This window comes from Diadema antillarum, unplaced genomic scaffold (genome assembly GCF_040938485.1).
Source record: "Diadema antillarum isolate AM-2024a unplaced genomic scaffold, OU_Dant_1.0 seq00000791_RagTag, whole genome shotgun sequence".
NCBI lineage: Eukaryota > Metazoa > Echinodermata > Echinoidea > Diadematoida > Diadematidae > Diadema > Diadema antillarum.
The window spans coordinates 1,595,387-1,610,069 of NW_027271678.1; the positions used below are offsets into that span (position 1 = coordinate 1,595,387).

Here is a 14,683-nt window from a genome sequence, read left to right on the forward strand (position 1 = left end):
TAACCTTTGACCTTTTGACCTTTGACCTTATGACATGAAACTCTCTCTGGAGAATCTCTATGCAGTAGTACATGTCTACACTAAGTTTCAAGAAAATAACTGCAGGCATTGCATAGATATGGGGGAAATAGCAACATTTTTAGCATTTGACCTTGACCTTTTGACCTTTGACCTCTTGTCAATGTCACTAAAATCTACTCAACTAATTGTCCCATCATACATCATCCTTGGACGAGGTTTGGTGAAAGCTGCTTCATCCAGTTTTGAGTTATCACGTAAACAGATAAATTTTAGGATTTGACCTTGATCTTTGACCTTTGACCTCTGTCCGATTTCACTGAAAAACTAATCAAGTAATTGTCCCATCATACATCATCCTCCAACAAAGTTTGGTGAAATTTGCTCCATACAGTCTTGAGTTATCGCGTAAACGGATAAATTTCATGATTTGACCTTGACCTTTGACCTTTGACCTTTAGCCGATTTCACCTAAAATCTAATCAAGTCATTGCCCCATCATACTTCATACTTGGACCAAGTTTGGTGAAATTCCAGTAAATATTACTCAAGTTATCGCGTAAACAAAAGCGGACGGACGTACGGACGGACGGACGGACAACCCGAAAACATAATGCCTCCGTCACCACTATGTGGCGGAGGCATAAAAATGTTATTATCTCATTCTATAAGAAATCAATCTATGAGGTTTATTTACACTTCTCAGCTACAAAACATAAACAAAGCAACAACAACAACCAAAAAGGGAGGAAAGAGACCTAGGCCTGTACAAAACTATAAAAGACTTATTCACTATGATGAGGAGTTTTCAGTACTTTGTGAGGGTCCTTCAGAGCTTGGCTGGCTGACGGGTGGAGGAGCGCCTGGAGGGGGGATAGGGATTGGGGGAGGAGGGGGAGGTAGGAAGTTTGGTACCCCTCCTGACACACTGCTGGTAGGTGGGCGGGGAGGAGGGGGGATGGGGAGGGGGTTGCTTCCAAGAGAAGGTGGAGGGATTGGGGGCATACTCATTGGAGGCATGTTTGGTGGAGGGGGCGGTGGAGGGGGAAGGCGTGGCATGGGGGGTCCACCCACACCACTGGTAGGAGGGGGAACAGGTGGTGGTGGGAGGGGCATGGAGCCTGGTGGAGGGATCGGACGAGGGGGCATCATACCACCTGACCTTCGTGGCAGGGGTATGGGAGGGGGTGGAGGCAGGGGCATGTTGGGAGGGGGAGGGGGGCGAGGCATACCAGGGAAACCAGGAGGAGGGGGTATACCAATGGGCGGGGTCGGGGGGACAGGCGGTTTCTCCCCAATATGAGGAGCTCCTTTCAGGGCACTTGGTGGTGGAGGGGGAGGGGCTACAGGCTTGGGCTCCATTTTGAAATGAAACTGAAGGAAGAACTGTGAATAAATAGGAGAGAGAAAGAAATTATTGTTGACTCCTACTGCCACACATTTTCTCATCTGAAACTACATTATTTCACAAAAATTCAATTTACTGGCATCACACAGATGATAAAAACTGCCACAACTATACCTTTGGAAGTTTTTGCGGTGTTGATATTTTCATGCAATTTGCACAACCTGAAACTGGCGCCAAAGTAAATAAATGTGAATATTTTTGCTCGCCATATTTTCTAGTATCGAGTAATTAACGTCTTGAATCCAAGGAATTAAAAACATGTGCAAAACTCATCTTACCTGGCAGAGCGTGATAAATCGCGCCAAAGTATCCATTTTTACAGTACACCATAATTTCAGCATGTCTTTCAATTACATGACATAAATTTAAGCAATGAAAGTAGTTGCATGAATCAATTTGACTCAAAACTTTGCAGTGGCGGATCCAGAGGGGGGCGCAACCAGCGCACGCCCCCCTTTAATTTTCGTTGAAAACAAAGAAAATAAAAAGAAAAAAATGAAATGAAACCCGGAAGTGGCACCAGAAATATTAGTCACGCCCCCCCTTTACAGAATTCCTGGATCCGCCCCTGCTCTGTCTTACAGGTCGCTTATTTACCCCATCTCATTTTACCTGTTTGGTTTCCTTGTTCCACGACGTCCAAAATTTAGTCTCACTCTTGTCAACTTCTCGGCTGGGAACCTGAGTGGGATGATGAGGGAAAACAATGGCAAGGCCAAATTAGACTAAAAAAAAAAAAAGAAACAAAAAAAAAAAAAAGAGAGAGAAAATGACAAAGAGAAAATGACATTGAAACATATCTACGGTGCATAAACTCTTTTATATCTTTTCTTTTTCATTTCTATTTTTATTTTCAGTATTCTTTTTTTTTTTTTTGGTGGGGGGGAAGAGAGTTCTACAGATCAAAACTATTTGACAACGCAACTTAACTTTGTGATATGTTATCTGATATAAAATTGAATTGATCACTGAAATCATGCTGATTTCATACTCTGCTTTATTATAAATATTATGAATAATTAGAATCATCATTGTCCTTACAACATCAATATCACATTTCATACATGATATGAGCTGACAGTTGAAAAGCATTCTAGCAAGTTTACCTTGAATGAAACGGTTTCATACCACACTCACTTTAACACTCCTACCTTGAATGAGCTACTTTCACTGACACATTCATTCTAACAAGTTTACCTTGAATAAGATTGCATCATACCACTATTTTGTAATAGGTGATGTGTCTATTAATCTCTGATACGGTAATGACAATCATCTACTTCACCAGGTTCACGTATGTCATCAACATCGGTGTTTATTGCATGTACTCCCATCGTGACTTTTACATGACGATCTCCATAGGCAATCTCCCATAAGCGATCTCCCCATAGGCGATCACATTACACACCTGCCACAAGGTGGCGCTATGTCACTTTCATTACTAACTGTACCAAGTCACAACATCATTACAATGTGTATCGTCATCATTATACTAACAAGCTTACCTTGAATGAAATGGTCTCATAAGGTTCTGCAGCAAACAAGAGGTACTGCCATTTCTTGTCGGGTGGTTCTATTCGCTGCTCGTAAGCCGACATAAACCGATGTCGTGGGAACACACCCTCCGCTATCTCGGGGTAGTCAATCTAAGGAACAGTTTAATACAGTGCATTCCCGTTACCAATGAACATGGTTACAACAAAATTTTGTTGCAACAAAGGAAAAATTAAAGTCCTCAAATCATAATGTATACGCTTTATATGTACTGTATGGAGTGTAAATTTTTGCGAAATGGGATTTCCAGACGATTTCGCGAGTGGTTAAATTTGCAATCATGGAGTACTGTACTGAGCGGAGAATGTGTGCGGGATATTCCTATCAAGATCATTCATATAGGGATCAGAGTCATTATTTTTGCATGTCTTTAATTTCGCGAATAGCACCTGACTCACAAAATTTGCAAAAATAAAAAATTCAAGAAATATTTGGCATATACAGTAATCAATGTATCTGTATATACTTCACTTGTTCAGCTACCATAAGATTTTGACACAACAAAGAAAACAGCAGAAATTTCAAATTCCCGTCCAGAGGACTTCATTATGAAGGGAGTTACCTGTTCGTGATAAGAGGTTACATATTTTGTATTAACTGTAAATAGTACAGTTTTGGTTGAGATGAGAATCAGGCTTTTCAATTTTCGCAAGATACCAAGAAAACACTTATGATATAGTACAGAGCCTACCATTTTAAGAGGAATTCAAAGTGTATTTGATGAAAATCGGGTTTGGAATAACTGAAACATCCAAAAACAAAGTAAAACAAAGCGATCATTACAAAGTGTGGGTCCCACACTTTACTAGAATCATTCTTTTTTGGATATCTCAGCCATTTCAAAACCAATTTTTATCAAATAAACGTTGAATTCCTCATAAAATTGCATGCTCTTTCATATTTCATATTAGATTTCTCTCTATCTCACCTAAAAATGTTAGAAACCTGAAATTAGGTCTTAACCACAACTGTACGATCCCTTTATCTATAAATAAATGCAACTTATCAAATGTAAATAGGATTTTTTTAAATATCAGCATGAAATTCCATCAAAGTCATATTAAACAATGAATTTAACACAACTGGGACTTTGGTGATAGTAATGTGTTTAAAGAACAGATGATTATGAGATATTGGACAGCGTGTCAGGTAGACTAAAGTAACAGGTATCTTATGAAACACCACATTACACTACATCATGAGTTATCATTACCATAGAGGGTTGATACAAATGGAAAGAGGGCTCATGTGTCAAAGATCAAAGGTTAAAGGTCATACCTGGAAAAGCAAGCTCTGTTGGTTTGAGTCAGGGTCTTTCTGTTTGGTCACTGTAAGGAGGAAAGAAAAGTGAGAGGATGATTATCCCAGAGTCATTTAGACACTGAAGTCTGGGGTTTGAATTAGGCCATCCTTTTAACCCGTTGAGGACGAGTCCCGAGTATACTCAGGCAAGCCTCTGTGGGAACATATGCGAGCTGTACCAAAATCAAACCGTCCTCAATGGATTAAACTCTCTAGATCAATGCAATAATATAGGGAAGCCTATGAAAAGAGACTATTGCATGAACTGAAATGTCCACCACAGTTTTCTGTTAATTCACTGTTAAACAATTAAAACAAAACTGCACAAACATATAAATGCACAAAAACAGAATCTTTAAAAAAGATCTAACCGGGGACCTTGTAATTGATAATCTGTATTTCTACCCCTGAGTTACAACAGTTGAATGACATATAGCCATTCAAATCCACCATCACACTAGCACACAAGGATTTTTCACTACACATTAGGAGAGTTTAATGGGACTCCAACCCCAATCACCTTCCTGGAGATTCTCGAAACCCCCAAACGGGAGACTCCAAGTTGATGTGTGCGAAGCGCGAAGTTCCTAGGGTTCTAGATGTTCTCTAGGGCTATCTAAGGCTTATTTTTTCAAAACGATAGAAATAAGTAAGAAATCCTTTCCACCGGGAGACACAGAGCCAGGGCGGGAGAAATTTCTCAAGCGGGAGAACGGGAGATTTTGCAAAAATGGGTTTTCGGCGGGAGATCTCCCGTCGAAAACGGGAGAAGTCTCTTAATGCACATGTCTACTTGTAGTCATCAGAGAATTCAGTGAGAATTATAAACTACTCATTTACGTCAGACAACACTAAAATAGGTGAACAGCATAAAAATAAGGACAAACCTTTGTAACCGGGTCTACCAATCTTGACAAATTTCTTGATTTCAACTCTCATCTTCTCCGGAGCTGGCTGTGCGGGGGCGTCCTTCGCCTCTTTCGCTGCTCTCCGAGCTCTAATTAGCAGCAAAGGAAAGAGTACAAAATTACATTGGTGCAGAATTGTCATTAATACATGTATCTACTGTAAAACACGATATATTCGCGGCATGAAAATTTCGCGAATTGGAGCCGACGGCCTTTGTCGAAGCATGAAATTTTCAGGACTTGCCACTGGCATCCTATGGATATTGTGTAGCAAAGAACTTTCACGTGCATTTTAATTTTGCGAATGTTGCCGCTCGCGAAATTCACGAAATGAAAATGTACACAAACATTTGTTTTACAGTATTCAAACAGATCCACAAAGCTTTGAATATCATGATATTTCTCCTTGAATGGCGAACTGGCTTTGTAAGGTGATTTCAGTGTTAATATGTGTTACTGATCTGACTTACAATCCCTCTTTGCTCTAACATTGTCCCATTGACATTGACATTTATATTGATGCTATGGCACACTTCCAGACTGACTATTTTACACTGTTAACGTCAGTATCTCATTTGATACAGATTAAACTGATAAATCCCTATCTATATGCAGATACTAGTAAGCTTCCCATGGTCTGTGAAGACCAGGAATCCTAGCTGACTGTCTTGTTAGAACAGCGCAATCTGTGGCTGAGCAGGACAATATGCGAGTGACAGTCTTTGTCAAATGAGTTGCACCTGTGGATTGCCTCCGTGCTGTATGAGTAGCAGCATTCTTTTCTGCAGGTCCCCTTCTCTTCTGCTGTACTCTTTAGTTGGAGTTGGTCTTAAAATGATGATAATAAATATGCTCTTCACACATTCCACTGAAATTCTCCTTATACACTTGGAGGTTTTAAACTGACAGTATGTATTATAGAGATTTGACTGAAATGCTCCTTTCACATAACAGGGAATAATTTTCCTGGTATCGCATCGCAATTTGCTGTGCATTTTTACACCACTGCTACACAAACTATCTTTTGTGTAGCAGTTTTCTTCCATAGAAGTGTACAGGATATCATTTGAAATATTGTTCACCAGCTGAAATTGCTAATCAAATTTGAATTGGAAAATTATTCCCTGCATAATAAAACTAAGGCTGCGTTTATCAACTTTCCCCTGTTTAAATGGCTTTCAAAAGCCGTTTCCAAAGCCCTTTAGAAACAGCTTCCAAAATAGTTGCATTTATCAACTCCTCGCGAACACGATAACGGGCCTGTCACTGCACAGCTGCATTGCACAATTCAACCCAAGGAGAAGAGGTCATGCATTGTTCGTAACTGCAGTACAATACTACAAAGCTGTTTCAAAACAGCTTTGCGTTTATCAACTTCAAAAGGCTTTTACAAACAGGTTTCTGAAAACCAGTTTAGGAAACCTGTTTGGAAAGCCACAAATTTGCGGCTTGCAAAACAGCTTTCCGAAAGGACTTTCAAAACAGCTTTGCGTTTATCAACTCATAAAAATTCCTTGAAAGTTGTTTGGAAAACCTGTTTCAGCCGAGAAAAAGAGTTGATAAACGCACCCTTATACTAATGCTCAGTTGATACTCACAGATTAGATTGATGTTTCTTGCCCTGTGTGTGAGCCAGGTAGCTTCCCTCGTTGTTGTGGAGTGTCAGACATAGTTTGCATTCATAGGAACCCAAGTGATTCCGCATGAAGTATGGATCCTAAACATGGGTTACAAGAAGATAAAAGATCATCATCTACATTGCTCATTTAAAAAAGGAAATTCATCCCCATTCAGGCTTAGCCAAACTGACAAAAACAACAACAACAACAAAAACAAAAAACAAAGCAAAACGTCAGCCTCAAAAAGTAAGGATTGTACAAACAGTTTACAACAAGATAGAAGATCATCATTCACAGTGCTCAGTTGAAAAGGGAAATTCCTCTCACTCAGTCTTAGCCTAAACTGCAGTTGGGAATAGTTTCTCTTCTCAAAAGTGATTAGTAATTTTAGTCAATAAATTGTATATTTTGAACAAAATGGTGTATAATTCTATGTAATGAAGTAGCTACACAAATGACATTTTGTACAGCAGTCATGGCAAAATGCATAGCAAATTGCTCTGCGATACCAGTAAAATGATTCCCTGTACAGGACTGTCAACATTCATTTATCATCATCAGAGAGATTCCAAAATGCAATCAGGGAGAACCTTGTGTGTTATGGTACATTGTACATGCATCTCAGTTAGCAAATATATATTGTAAGTCCTTAATCAGGAACAATCTGGACATGTAGCCAGTGAAAATTTTCTACTTTTAAAATGTTTGCTTGTCAGCAATGTTCCACTCTAGTCGAGATTTTTTGGCTATGTGTAATTGTTTGTGGGGTTCTCAATTATATTGGTGTCAAGTTAGATTTCCCACTGCACAGTATCCCTGGGTCTTGAATACATTAAACTAAGACTTAAAGGACAAGTTCACCTTCATAAACATAAGGATTGAGAGAATGCAACAATATTAGTAGAACACATCAGTGAAAGTTTGAGGAAAATTGGACAATCCGTTCAAAAGTTACAAATATTTTAAGTATCTGCACAGTCACTGCTGGAAGAGAAGACTACTACAGTGTATGATGTCACATGCGTACAACTATATAATGAAAATAAAAAGAGAATTTCACAAAACTTTACTTTTTGAATAAAGTGCACATTTCTTCGACTTGCTACTGACATATAGGGTAATATTATTCCCCCTGCCTTCTGAAAGAGAGAAGTCGAGTGTTCTTTTGTTACGGGAGAAAAATGGAAATATGTTGAATTTTCTTTATTCTTTCTTTATCTTTGTACTCATGTGACATCACAAGATATAGTAGTCTTTTCATCCAGCCGTGACTGAGCAGAAACTTCAAAAATTCATAACTTTTTAACGAATTGTCCGATTTTGCTCAAACTTTCACTGTTGTGTTCTACTAATATTACTGCATTCACTCAATCCACATGTCTATGAAGGTGAACTTGTCCTTTAATACATTAAACTAAGAGCAGATTTAACTCTTTACATGCCAGACATATTGCTGCTCTATGGCTTTTGTGTCCATCAAGATTCATACTGCCTCTGACGAAAATTCTCCTGGGATCGAAAACTCAGGCCACTTTTGACTCCAAGATTCATATGATGCGATATTGCATCATTGACAAGCTAAGAGTTAAGAGAGAACGATAAATGATTGTCTCACCTTGTTGAGGTCGATGGTTTCCAAGGCCAGCTGTCTAAGTCTCTCTCTCCGATCTCGGTTGGACTCAGACTGAGAGGCCACGCCCCCTCCACCCGTCTTACCCCCGGCTCTGTGTTGGAAGTCCATCTTGTCTGGTGGTGTCAATCACTGAACCTTGGTAACAAAAGGAGCAAAAAAATACAGCGTCTTATCCTCTTTATAGAAGCTATCCACAGCTTTCCCAGTGGAATATGGCTCCAGACCATAAAAATATTACAGCAAGCTGCCCATGATTCGACCACCTGCTACATGTAAAACCTATGTGTATGCGTGTGGTCGAATTTTGCACGGGGGGTAGAACCTTGGCATTTTTGCTTCATTTCACATATTCTGTGAGTACAAAGAAACAAGGGGTAATTTTATTTACAATTAAAATCAACATGTATTGTTAGTGATAAATGTCATCACAGAGTATGGGATTCATAGGAAAAATTCATGGTCGGAGATAACTAATGACATGTTAGATTTAGAATTTTACACAGCCCTGTTGCTGTACTTGTAAGTAGCAACGCACAGTCGGACTAGGTTGGAGTTAGTGCATGCACTGAACAATGCACCACATGACAACAGCAAATATAATCTCATTCAACGAAATACAAGAAATTTTCTATTCAGTAAATTATCCCAACTGACCAATAGAGTAAAAGCCCCAATTTTCGGACACTTAAGCTTTTTTGCAATATTTATTCAACTCAAATAATTTTCCACAAAATGAAATCTATAACAATGTTTGTTACATATATCAAACTAATTTTTCCCAATATTGATTTTGTTAAACCGATCATAAAATTTCACAAAATCCCCAAATATTATCACCTTGTCAATTCCCCAAAATTCGGACAGCTTCTCCAAAATCCGGACACGCGTGCATTGTCAGTACGCACACAAGGCCGCTGAAAAATACGCGCGCGCCATACCTTGTTGACGCAAGGTTGCATTGGGGATGTTGCGGCGCCCGTTCGTGTCCGAATTTTGGGGCCTCTGCACTTGCATTCAGCCCCTGTACATTTATTCACTGCATCGGCACGTACGGAGATTTTGTTTTTCTTTTGTGTTCTTGAGGATACCATCACACTCTGAGCTTGCGATAAGCGAAAAATCTCGCAACGGAACGGCGTAATTTTTCAATTTTTAGCGCTTTTTCGGCGACCCCGATTCTTTACACGGGCCCTAATTTGCGCGCGCTTTGGAAAAGTCGCGGCGATTCCGCGATTTTGACGGCAAAATTTGGGATTTTACTTTTAGATGGATTTTTGGAGGTGACTCGGGCATTTTCGTGTGGTGAACGAGTGTGCTAGTATGTGAAACGATGTGATATGCTTGTGCTATTACAGTCGACTTTGCTGCCTTGTGATAAGTGGTAAGTGTCCGGATATTGGAGGCCGGCCGAAAATTGGGGTCCTTACTCTAGACATGATAGATGAGATAGAAGTTCCTTGTATCCTCATTCTTACCTACTATAGTACTGTGTAACTGTCCTAACCTTGCTCATCATTACTAACATTAGATCTCACCATACTCAGCCCTGTCGCATAGAATCTACCATACTGTTTTAGTTGGTCTTAAATCTTAATAAGTTCGACTTAAAATTCTTTATAAACCCCACCCCACCAAAGCAGAAGCTTGTGGTAGTTATGCAAACCTAACGTTAGATAGAAAGATCCGTCTGTCTGGATGAATCTTTTATTTTATTTTTTTTTCCACATTAAATAAGTCATTTGAATTAGAGTTTAAGACTAGACTCTACCACTCTCCTCCGCCATTTGTCCGAGGGGATCCGTGAAGCCAGACAAGTCTCCGCATCCGTGGAACTACTATAAATTTATAGATCTAGTATTCTATAGTCATAGCCCATAGGCCTATCTCTGATGACCAGATTTTACAGACCAATCTTTCGCTTCGGTCAAGTGCAAAGAGTTGTAAAATTTTTTGTAAATTTACCCCAGCAATCACATAATACACTACTACACATTGGCATTGCATTGACCACTGACATAGCATTGTTCATAATTGCAACACTTAAATTTACACTGGTTTAATTTCTACTTGGGTTCTACGGTTACACTTACACTTAGTTAAACAAACTTAAACAGTTATTTTTAAGGCAGTGTATACAACCACACGCGTGTGTCTTTACCATCCAGCCACATGAGTGTGGTTGTAGCCATGGCCCGAGTCGCTGGATACAGCCACACTCGTGTGTATATTGTACATGTACTAGGGATATACACACACGGTACGCTGATACGGGAGAAGATGATCGCCGTGCGTGCATGTCAAACACGTAAACGCCACACAATCAGCCTGCTCACAAAATGATGAAAGTAACCCCATTTTCATACCTTTTAATATTGTTATTTTACAAATAAATTTATATTTTTCGCTCAGTTCTCATCGTGTTTGCTTGATTTTATGGGTTTAGAATTAATAGCAAAGTTACAACTGCCGCTAAATTGGGGGACTTTGGATTGACATCGCTAAACTGCTGGTGCGTTGTGCAAGCGATCGCTCAGCGCAGTTGATTGTGCCACCCGCCCGCCCCAGCGGGGACTTGGACCCGCGCGTCGGCTGCCTGTGTACGCTGGATCGTGGATGCGCGATTTGCGAGTACCCGAACGAACGAAGGCGAAGTCTCAATAACGACACAATGTATCAAAATCAATTGTAACTTTAAATTCACCTCATCAAATCAAGAAAATGACAATAAAGTTAAAAATGAAAAAGTAAAATTGTCTGACAGTTAGATGGTGTGATTAAATGGGATTCATATAGGAGGCAGGTTCATGTTCATCGCTTTGTTACGCCTTTGCGGTGGTGCATGATCGCGTGTTGATGCGGCCGGCCACACACACCTTCCCGCTACGCAATAGCTTTTTCGTGTGTTTGGATATGTACATTACACACGAGTGTGGCTGTATCCAGCAACAAGGGCCATGGCTACAACCACACTCGTGTGGCTGGATGGTAAAGACACACGCGTGTGGTTGTATACATTGGCATTTTTTTAACGTTACATAGAATCTAGATTGACAGCGATATTGCCATGCATTGGCATCGCCATTGGCACGAAAAATCCGCATTCACAATTTTCACATGTGATGTAACTTACCCTCGTTCGAACAGGAATCAACCGTTTCAACAGTCTAACGTTATCTGCGAAAAATTACAGCATGTTCGCTGTGAATTCACACGGAAATTGGCTTTGGAGACACGAAACAACGCTGGTTCAGCCGACTCGATTGTTCCCGCATTTGATTCACACTTTGTAACTCGCTCGCCGGATTGAATCGGACGCCACGATTGTACCTATGACCCTGAAGGCCTACAGTAGTACATGTACGTCAGTGTACGTACACGTATGTATACTGTAGATGATGCAGAGAGTGATAGTACTACATACATGTGATGTGGTAAGCGTATACGCGACGATTCGCTTGGTTGTCGATCGTGTACACAATCGTTCGTGGGAAGCGCAAAGCATGCACAAGCTCAACCCTTGTTATGGGACGCCAAACGTAGACAACTTTTATTCGCGTTTCTAAAATCATTTTGTTACGCAGTACTTGGTACTTGGTTGAGATCCTCCTGATTTGATTAGGAATGAATTTTTAAAACATTGTTCAAGTTGTGTTTTAGATTGTATTACAGTTTATTCTAATATAATTTTGGAAAGTGGTTTAGTTCCAAAAGACTGGTGTCTCGGTACTATAGTACCAATTTTTAAGAAAAAGAAAAGGGATACAGACCCAGATAATTATCGTGGAATAACACTTTTAAGCTGTTTGGTGAAGTTATTCACCTCTATTTTGAATCATAGAATAACAACTTACTTTAATAATCAAGGTATGCTTGGGGAAGAACAAGCCGGCTTTCGAGCTGGATATTCTGCAATGGATCACGCCTTTGTTTTGAAAACTTTAATTGATATAATTTATATTTGTCTAAACGCAAACAAATTTATTGTGTATTCATCGATTTCAAGAAAGCCTTTGATATGGTTGATATGTAGGGTATCACTTTGGCATAAAATGTTGAGGTTTCGTGTGGATGGTAAGGTGTTTACAGTTATAAACAATATGTATGCTCAAGCCAAATCTTGTGTATTAGTAGATGGTCACCATTCTGAAGCTTTTCAGTGTAGTGTTGGTGTACGGCAGGGTGAAAATTTATCGCCTCTGCTTTTTGCAATATATCTCAATGATTTTGAATCATTTTTGAATTGTCGTTTCAAGGGACTACAGCTTTTGTTTGAAAAAGTTTGTGTTGATATTTTAGACAAAGAAGTCAATAAGGATCTTTTTATACATTTATATACATTGTTGTATGCAGATGAAACTCTTATTTTAGCCGACAGTGCAGAAGAGCTTCAGTTGGCTTTGAATGCATTGCATCGATATTGTAAAGATTGGGAGTTAAGTGTCAATACTTTACAAAAACTAAGGTCCTGATTTTTTCAAGAGGCAAAGTACGTAACTTTCCATTCAGTTTTCGTGAAGATAAACTTGATGTAGTGGATGACTTTGTTTACTTAGGTATTCAATTTAATTACAATGGAAGTATTAAGAAGGCTATTTCTAAGCAGGTGTCACAGGAAATCACTTTTTTCTATGTCACTAAAGGTTCAGAAACTCAAGCTCCCTGTGGATATTCAGTGCGAATTGTTTGATCAGTTAGTGTTACCAATACCATTGTATATGGGTGTGAAGTTTGGGGTTTTGAGGATTTGAGTCAAATCAAAATTTTTCATAGGAAATTCTTAAAATCGTTGTAATGTGTAAATAGAAATACACCAGATTGTATGGTATATGCAGAAACCGGGAGAACACGACTGGCTATAATACTGTTAAATATCGTATGGTTAGCTTCTGGCTGAGGATCGTAAAGGGTTCTTCTGCTAAATATTCATTCAGGTTTTATACACTCCAAAGATTAATAAGTCAACAGGACACGACATTTGTATTTAAGTGGATATCTCATATTGAGGAAATTTTAAACCATGCTGGTCTTGGTGTTGTATGGCTAAGAAAAGGGGAAGGATTTAGTATAATAGCTGGATACTGCACCTTGAAGCTGAGATTAAGTGATATCTGAACAGGATTTGATGGTAAATGTTTAGTTAAATAGAGTATGTTTAAATTATAGGATTTTTAAGACGAATAGTCTCTTTGAAAGGTATTTAGTCCAGTCTGTTGAGTAAGAGGGATAGAATTTCATTGAGCCGTTTTAGATGTAGGTCAAATCAGTTGCCAGTTAATGATAGAAGATTTGTTTTTGTGAGTCATTTGATGAAAGGGATGTTCGATGCTCTTGTTGTGATAGACATGAAACGGGTGATGAATTTCACTATGTGTTCGTATGCCCCTTCTTTGAAAAGGAAAGCACTTATATTTAAGCAATCATTTTGGTTGAACGTCCTTGCTCAGTACACATGTCCAGATTATTTTCATGTTCGCATTTAGGACAGCCTAAAAGATTAGTATTATTTGTGAGGCTGATTATGCCATATTTTGCAAATTTGCAGAAGCCTGAACAAGTTGAGTGTACTTTAGTCGAGAAAGAAAATATTGTAACTCGTATATAGAGGTAGAAAAATTAAGCATCAAGTGATACTCGATCTATAGTAGTTGTAATGTTACGATTGTTTGATCGTGATAGATGGTTCATATACCATGGCTCGACACTAACTTTTTTGTTTGGTGGCCCGATGGGGCCACCAAAACCCTAAATTTCAAATTTTTGGTGGCCCGAGAAAAAAATTTGGTGTCCCGAAAAAACAACAATAAAAAACATTAAAAGTCCTTTTTTTTAATGAGTCAAATATTTAAGATTTATGATAGTAAGAATTAGAAGTTGTGCATATCTACTCATAAATAAATTTCAATAAACTTGCAACACTCACTCTCAGGCATTCATTCAGTCCTTTTCATCCATCCTTTGAACAAATTTAACTGCTAATTTCCGGCGCAAAAATTTACGAATTTATTGACATACTTTTCAAAAAATGTTGGTGGCCCGAGACGGGCCACCAAATGTGCCCTTTTTTTAAATTTGGTGGCCCGACTTTCATTTTTGGTGGCCCCGGGCCACCGGGCCACCGTTAGTGTCGAGCCCTGCATATACGATTAGTTAACCTTGCTTGCCAATTTGTATCTCACTGTATATAGGATATATGTTTAGACATTATTGTAATATAATCATGTATTCTTTGTTATTGTAATGA

General features: G+C 39.1%; 1 protein-coding gene and 1 pseudogene across 1 annotated transcript; one reads left to right on the forward strand and one right to left on the reverse strand.

The window, feature by feature from the left end:
• Positions 1-810: 810 nt before the first annotated feature.
• Positions 811-8,572, reverse strand: LOC139739244 (splicing factor 3A subunit 2-like). The gene is made up of 7 exons (XM_071649860.1): positions 8,425-8,572; positions 6,789-6,907; positions 5,170-5,279; positions 4,259-4,308; positions 2,932-3,072; positions 2,039-2,107; positions 811-1,404 (listed from the first exon to the last, which is right to left on the reverse strand). Exons 1-7 carry the CDS (start codon positions 8,548-8,550, stop codon positions 811-813), a joined length of 1,209 nt encoding a protein of 402 aa, XP_071505961.1. The 5' UTR covers positions 8,551-8,572.
• A 348-nt stretch (positions 8,573-8,920) lies between these two features.
• Positions 8,921-14,044, forward strand: LOC139739245 (uncharacterized; annotated as a pseudogene).
• Positions 14,045-14,683: the final 639 nt, after the last annotated feature.

Coding starts and splice junctions, on each gene's coding strand:
- LOC139739244 (XM_071649860.1), bottom strand. CDS start 8,550: ATGGACTTCCAACACAGAGCCGGGGGTAAGACGGGTGGAGGGGGCGTG. Junction 6,908..8,424: donor AAACCATCGACCTCAACAAG/GTGAGACAATCA, acceptor ACCCATGTTTAG/GATCCATACTTCATGCGGAA. Junction 3,073..4,258: donor AACAGAGCTTGCTTTTCCAG/GTATGACCTTTA, acceptor ACTGTTCCTTAG/ATTGACTACCCCGAGATAGC.